The 8,221-nt window shown below is 37.0% G+C and overlaps 1 protein-coding gene across 1 annotated transcript in view; it reads left to right on the top strand.

Annotated features, from left to right (window-relative positions):
• The first annotated feature begins 570 nt into the window (after window positions 1-570).
• DPY19L4 (dpy-19-like 4 (C. elegans)) overlaps window positions 571-8,221 on the top strand; it is a 42,356-nt gene continuing 34,705 nt past the window's right edge. Inside the window, exons 1-2 of the mRNA XM_005879314.2 lie at window positions 571-676; window positions 6,470-6,580. Of these exons, the coding sequence (XP_005879376.1) occupies window positions 571-676; window positions 6,470-6,580 (217 nt within the window). The remainder of the gene's footprint in view (window positions 677-6,469; window positions 6,581-8,221) is intronic.

The raw sequence follows: 8,221 nt of genomic DNA on the forward strand, positions 1-8,221 counted from the left end.
CTGCGGGCGCGGGGAGGTTCCCGAGGGAGCGGAGTGAATGGCCCCAAGTTCTGTGGACCGAGGTGGGACGCCGAGGTGGCGCTGAAAGTTGGGAATCGAGTAGGAACAGCAGAAGCTGTGGGGGGAGTGGCCGAGAGCGCGGGCTGTGAGCAGATAACCCTCGGGTCTTAGGAAATAATACCTTTAAATGGTTTGTTTTAGAAGCTTAGGAGCGGGGACCTATGAACAAGGGGGTCCCGGTTCGATTCCCGGTCAGGGCACATGCCCGGGTTGCGGGCTCCATCCACAGTCGGGGGCGTGCAGGGGGCAGCCGGTCAGTGGTGCTCATCATTGATGTTTCTTTCTCTCCCCCTCTCTGAAATCAATAAAAAATATATATATTTTAAAAAAGACAGTGGCGTTAAAAAAAATAGCACAGCCATGTCCTGTATAAAAAATACAAAAAGGGGTAGGTAGGCACTCAGTGGCTGTTTGAAAGTGGTAGTTCTTGAACCAGGTGCGCTGCGTAAGGGGGTGGGGGAGGGGGGGCCTCCGCCCAGGGCCCCCAAAAGAGACGGGGTTTGGGAGGAGATGAACAAGCAGAAACTGAAGAAGTTCACCCGCAGGGCAGGAGGAGGTGGCAAATGTGGAAGGACTGGAAGTCGTTGGGGATTAGGAGGCCAGGAGAGCCGTGGAGGTGGGAGTGGGTGAGCGGAGGCAGCGCCCCGTGCCCCCGCAGGGTGAATGCCAGGGAGTTCATTCTCGCTGCCCTCTCGAGTCCTAGGAAAGGACAGGTATGAGCTCTGGCCGGTTTGGCTCAGTGGATAGAGCGTCGGCCTGCGGACTGAAGGGTCCCAGGTTCGATTCCGGTCAAGGGCATGTACCTTGGTTGCGGGCACATCCCCAGTAGGGGGTGTGCAGGAGGCAGCTGATCATTGTTTCTCTCTCATCCATCCATGGTTCTAACTCTCTATCCCTCTCCCTTCCTCTCTGTAAAAAAATCAATAAAATATATTTTTTTTAAAAAGAAAGAGAAGGACAGGTATGAGAAAAATGGGGGACTGGGAGGCACTTGGCGAGTGATAGCTATGATAGGAAACATGCGTGCCACAATAGCTTCACGGTGCCATATCAGCTTCAGGAACAGGTATGATGTCCCAGGACTGAGCGGTTTTTATTTTGCTGGAAAACATCACTTTTTTTTTTTTTTTACCCTATTGACTGGAGTTTGTATTGTGATCTATTTAGAGTTCAATCTTATTGACCCAAGAAGTGCAAGGAGAGCGTTTCAAGAATTCAGTGGAAAAAGATTTAAAAAAAAAAATGTATTTTTTAAAATTGATTTCAGAGAAGAAGGGAGAGGGAGAGAGAGATAGAAACTTCAATGATGAGAGAGAGTCATTGATCGGTTGCCTGCTGCTTGTCGGCTACTGAGGATGGAGCCTGCAACCCCGAGCATGTGCCCTTGACCGGAATCGAACCTGGGGCCGTTCAGTCTGCAGGCCAATGCTCTGTCCACTGAGCCAAACCAGGCAGGGCAGGAAAGCGATTTTTAAAACGTAAATTGTGAGGCAACTCTGCTGTCCTGTGACTTGCTGTCTGGTCCCTATGCTCACACTGGCTTCATCTTTGCTTTCTCTTCCTTGAGTTCCCAGAGTGTTAAAACTGATCTAAATGTAAATCACTCTACCTAAAAACAGCTTCAAAAAACAACACTATTTGTGGTTGGTGAGGAAGAATCTAATTTCATTTGTTGCCTTGGTTTTTATCTTTGGCTGCAGTATATTTTTAAAACATTTCTTGATTTTTTTTTTCTTTTCCTTTTCTGACTCATTGCAAATGTGTGGGGGTAGGTTGCTGAGCTAGTTTGTAAGTTTCCTTGAGCACTTTCAAGCTCAAGTTAAAGCAGCAGTTTTCACCCGGTATGCTGCAAGAATTTTTAAGACATGCAATAACTGACTTTTTCAGTCAGCGGCACTGACCTCTTTTGCCTTAAATTGTCAAGGAAAAAGAATGACAACAGCCAACACAACAATAGCCGTCTGGTTGAATGAATCAAAATTATACCTATTTTTTTGGTCAGATCAGCCAAAAAAATATTTTTGTGTGTGTGCCACAGAATTTTAGTAATTAGTTTATGTGCGGCATGAGGTAAAAAGGGTTGAATATCGCTGAGTTAATACTGGGGAGAAGGGTGGGAGGGAAGGGGTCAACGGGAGGAATAGGGGGAGAATCTGTTAATACTTTCAACAATAAAGATAAATTTAAAAATTTAATACTGGGTACTAAAAGTCTTTAATATTAGGCATCATATAAAATGACATTATAGTTACACAGTTAAAAAGACCATACCGCCCTGCTGGTGTGGCCCAATGGTTGGGCATGGACCTATGAAGCAGGAGGTCACCTTTTGATTCCCCGTCAGGGCACATGCCCGGGTTGTGGGCTGGATTCCCCAGTTGGGGGCATGCAGGAGGCCGCTGATTAATGATTCTCTGTAATCATTGATGTTTCTATCTCTCCCTCTCCCTCTCTGAAATTAATTTAAAAAAAAAAAGACTACACTATATGATATAAAGTGAAAAATGATTTTTGGTTGTAGGATTAGATATTTCAAAGCAGTTAAAAACATCTTATATGAAACATAATCAATTGCAGTTTATTTAAAATATATTTTCACTCAACACATTTTTAAGTTACATAAATATTTGGATCCCTACTGTGGTAGGTGCTGGGATGTAATGGTCAACAGTGAATAATTAAATTCTTACTTATATAGTAATGCTAGTAATGATATTTATAGCAAGCATGTCTGTGTGCCAGGCATTCTGAGTGTTTTACATTTACTTAGGACTCAATACTTTCCCCCCACAAAACACATGTTGTATTCACTGTGTTAAAATTAGACTAATTTTACTTGTATCCCCATGTACTCTATATCTTTTTTTTTTTTTTTGCTTATTCACTTGGATCCTCTTCGTTGTCCCACTTTTTCTCTAAATAAATATTATTTAGGAATCTCATCTTCCAAAAGATGTCTTCTTTGATGCTAGGGGTCAGGGTGTTTATGCTTCCCGAACAAAATGTTAGAGCAAAGAAAGAAGTGACAACCTTGAGTAGAGCAGTATTAACACTTCACTTGGAAGTTGCTATATTCTGTATGGACATTTGCAGACCTCTTTGTATTCCTATTATCTCATGTAAAGATCACTGGACCAGAAATAGCAGGTTGTTTTTGTGGCTATGTTATTTTCATTTTTTTTTCTTTGCAGTGCTAAATAGGTAAAATAGTGAAAGGAAACTTGAATTCTATCCTAGAGCTTTTCTATTAGAATTCATAATCTAGTTAGTTCACTGCTTTGGCCTTTATTACTTACCACTGAGAGATTCTTGGCTTTATCAGTTATTAAGTTAGATCAATATAGAGAAAACAGGTGAGATTTGCATCTAATCAGATTTGTTACATGGTGACAGTTAGAAAATTAGTTTTAAGAACAAGGCTGAAGCCCTAGCCGGCTTGGCTCAGTGGATAGAGCGTCAACCTGCAGACTGAAGGGTCCCAGGTTTGATTCCAGTCAAGGGCATGCACCTTGGTTGCGGTCACATCCCCGGAAGCGGGTGTGCAGGAGGCAGCTGATCGATGTTTCTCTCTCATCGATGTTTCTAACTCTCTATCCCTCTCCCTTTCTCTCTGTAAAAAGTCAATAAAATATATTTTAAAAAATTAAATAAATAAAAAAGAACAAGGTTGAAGAGATTGGCTAAAATGAATACTGTATTTCCCAAGTTGTACTTTTTGTTCCCACAATTTAATGCCACTGTAATTGTCATGTTCTAAAATCAGTGCATATATTTAATATGCTCATGGTTTTCCCCCTTGAAAAACTTATTAAATAATATCTTTAAATGAATGGCATTTTAGAATTAAGAAAATAAAGCAATATAGATCCTTTTAGTATATTGATTTGTATGATCTATCATTACTAATATAGATTCTTGAGAGATGACTGTTAAGATTTGTATGCTTCATAAATTATTTTGGAAACTGCAAAATTTTTGTATAAATTGTACTTTCATAAATAAAAATCCATTTATGTGCACAGAGAACACTTTATTAAAGACCCTAGTAAAGTGATTTATTTTATAAAGATTTTTTTTTGAAAAAAGAAAATTGTAGCTTTTGGTAAAGAACACTTTTTTATGTGAACACTCCCTTCCCAATTTATCTTTATCTTAAATGTGTGCTTTTAGACACTGTCTAATAAAAACACCTACCTTGGTCACAAACACCCATTGGTCACACACATTTGTTAACAACCTCAATATATTTGTTAATTTGATTTCAGAGAGTATCCAATTAAAATTTTTTTAAAAATCTAAAACTATTAATGTGTTTAATATGCATGTATAGCTACTAAATAAACTTTTTGTGTGTTTTTTCCTTGTATGCTTTTAAAATAAAATTTAATAACTTGCATCTGAAGACTTTATTGGCTTTACATAAAACTTTATTCTAGTTGACCACTTCTAACTTTTGCTCTAACTCATATAAGGGGAAAATTAAAAGGGCATCATGAAGGAGGAATATAATATTTATTAGTTGACCCAGATTTGTATGCACAAAATTTCAAAATTCACAGTATGGCTTTTCTAATGTCATTTTCTTATGTATTCATTGGCTTCACTAACGTGGTAACACAAAAAATAGTATAGAAATGGTTAAAAATTAGGCTAGTCAAACTGAATTCACAAAACATACAGTTTTTTTCCTCACTATGACAGTATTTAAAGATATTTTGGCAAACATGAATTTACTTTGACGCTATTTTAAAATACACTTATTTTAGCCTGTCCGATGTGGCTCAGTGGTTGAATGTAGACCCATGAACCAGGAGGTCACAGTTTGATTCCTGGTTGGGCATATGCTCAGATTGCGAGCTCCATTCTGTCGGGGAGCGTGCAGGAGGCAGCCTATCGCTGATTCTCTCTCATTATTGATGTTGCTATCTCTCTCTCTCTCCCTTTCTCTCTGAAATATATATACATTTATGTGTGTATATGTGTGTGTGTGTGTGTTCTTTAAAAAAAGTAAAATACATTTACTTTATTCATTTTCTACAGTAAAGTTAGAGAATAATCCATCTAATCAGCAACAGTAGCTGATTCATTTCTCCTTTTTTGACTCCTCTCTTTAGGCTTATATTTCATAGCCTAAAGTCATCACAAAAAGAAAAGAAAAATCTCTATAAGGAGGAGACAAATTCTATTTTTTTTTTTTTTTAGGAGGAGACAAATTCTTAAACCAGCTTATAAACTTGACAGGACACTCTAACTTCATAAGGGCAAAGCTTACCCCATAAGTTAATTAGTTCTAATGAGGAACAGTATTTACATTGAATATAGTAAATTTCTTTTTAATTTGGGATTTAGTTTACTTGTTTGAAAGAACTTTTTCTGCATTATGCCTTTTTTTGGATTAGATATATAAAAGGTAGATAATCTAATATTGGGGAATTTTCTGAGATTTTCCAAATACAGGGATATTTATAGGTTCAGGCTATTTTCTAATACCTAAGTCTATAAGACTATTGAAGGATAATGATACTACAGCATTGTGAAATTCTGCAGAACTTTCAGGATTATTTAAAAAATGAAGAATAACCCTGGTCCGGTGGCTCTGTTGGTTAGAGCATTGTCCTGATACGCCAGGGTTGTGGGTTTGTTTCCCATTCAGGGTACATATAAGAAAGCAACCAATGAATACATAAGTGGAACAACAATTCCACATTTCTCGCCCTAGAAATCAATCAATAAAAAGTAAAAAATGAGATGCCTGATCGGAATGGCTCAGTGGTTGAGCATCGACTTATGAACCAGGAGGTCACGGTTCGATTCCTGGTCAGGGCACATGCCTGGGTTGTAGGCTCAATTCCCAGTGTGGGGCATGCAGGAGGCAGCCGATCAATGATTCTCTCTCATCATTGATGTTTCTGTCTCTCTCTCCCTCTTCCTTCCTCTCTGAAGTCAATAAAAATACATAATAAAAATAAATAAATAAATAATGAGGTATATTTTTATGGTCAATGTATTTTATTATATTTTGATTAAAATCATTAATCCATGTATTATGCATGTAACTAATAGGTAACTAGAATAATAAGCTAATTTTTTACATAACAGTTTGTTTCCCAATCATGAAAAAAATGTACTTATTTTGGGATATTGTGAAAATACCTTCATCTCCGGAGAAGAACTCATTAGTTTATCAATAAGACTCTGAAAGCACATGTTGAAGGTGGAACCGATATTGTCTTTTTTGTTTGTAGGAAAGACAGTTTTGTGATGAGTGCTAAAATAATTATGAAAAAAGTTATCTTTGATATTAATAGGTCTTTGTGTGACTTTTACCTTAGTATAATAAAAGTTAATCATTTGGGATACAGACAGAATGATTTGATACACATTGCAATAACTTTTCAAATATTTTAAGGACCATCTATAGAACTGCGCCAAAGAAAAAAGCCAAAATCTTCAGAAAATAAAGAATCTGCCAAAGAAGAGAAAATTGATGACACTCCAGTTCCTGAAAGAGCTCCAAAACGTAAGTTAGATAGATTTGGAGTTTTTGTGCTACTGCAAAAATACAGTTATGCTAGGTAGTATATTTTATATTAATACTTTAAATGTAGATACATATTTTGTGTTTAAGATGTGGTGGTACCAGACAACTTCCATTAGGTTTTGCTATAGAACCACCTCTAAATTTCACTTATTTATAACACACTTTAATACCATTCTAAAGTCAGGAAATTTAAAGTAGAAACACTGTAAGTTGGGGAGTTGTCTGTATAAGATTTGGTTGAATATATTTTTTTCTAATAGCATTTGATAATTAGGATTAGCTTGCTATTGTGTAAGACTTAATGAAACACACACACACAGGAAAAGATCCATGTTTAGAAACTTTGAAGAACTTTTGCCAAACTGCTGCCATAAATAAGTTTTCTTATTTTGTTTTTACTGAGCTCTTACTATCTGCCAGGCCAGATGCTTTACACATGCTATTGGAAACAGTAATTTTAAAATAATTTTATCATACAGATACTATTTGATTTACTGAGTAGGGTTTTTCAAGCATTTTGATTATAATTCATATTAATTTAGTGATATCTAAGTAGGCTTTAATGTCTCTAATATGCTGTGCAAACTAACATTTATGAAATAATATAATAAAAATAGCTAAGATTTTAGTTTATCTAAACAAATAAATCAACAAGTTGATTTTTATAAACTTCCAGTCATTCAGTAGCAGAACACTAGGCTTTGGGCCTTTAGACCCATGCTTATATTTAATCTTAATAGTTATAGCAGGACTAAATCATCCTGTGTGTAGAAAATCCAAGTATGTTTTATGTTAGTTCATCAAGAAATTGTTACATATACATAACAGTTGTATATGAAGTTTTAAATACATAATCATCAAAAGTCATTGAATTGTACATTTTATTTTATTTTTGTATATATATTTTTTTTTTTTCATTGATTTTTAGAGAGAGTGGAAGAGAGAGGGAAAGGCAGAGAAAGATCGATGTCATAGAAACACATTGATTGGTTGCCTCCTGCACGAGCCCTGACCAGGGCCCTGGGCCAGGAAAGAGCCTGCAACCGAGACACTTGACCTTCACCGGAATCGAATCCAGGACCCTTTGGTCTGCAGGACATCACTTTATCCACTGAGCCAAAGCAGCTAGGGCTATTTTATTTATTTTATGTTTTTATTGATTTCAAAGAGGAAAAAAGAGTGAGAGAAAGATAGAAACATCAAAGATGAGAGAGAATCATTGATCGGCTGCCTCCTGCTTGCCCCATACCAGGGATCGAGCCTGCAACCCGGGCATGTTCCCTGACCAGGAATTGAACCATGACCTCCTGGTTCATAGGTTGATGCTCAACCACTGAGCCACGCTGGCTGGACAAATTGTACATTTTAAATAGCTGTAGTTTATAGTAAACTGTTCCTCAATAAAGAAAAAGATTCCTGGATAAGAAAAAAATATCAGAAGTAATTCTGATTGAACCTATTTTTTCTTTAGATATTTGGTATTATAGTACATTCTACTTATTCCTTTTTAAAATGAATAGATTTTTTAAAAATATGTTTCATTTATAGAAGAAATGAGCAGATAGTACAGAATTCCCAAGTTACCATCCCCCCCCCCCCCCGCGGGGCTTTTTTTTTTCT

This window comes from Myotis brandtii, unplaced genomic scaffold (genome assembly GCF_000412655.1).
Source record: "Myotis brandtii unplaced genomic scaffold, ASM41265v1 scaffold59, whole genome shotgun sequence".
In the NCBI taxonomy this organism is placed as follows: domain Eukaryota; kingdom Metazoa; phylum Chordata; class Mammalia; order Chiroptera; family Vespertilionidae; genus Myotis; species Myotis brandtii.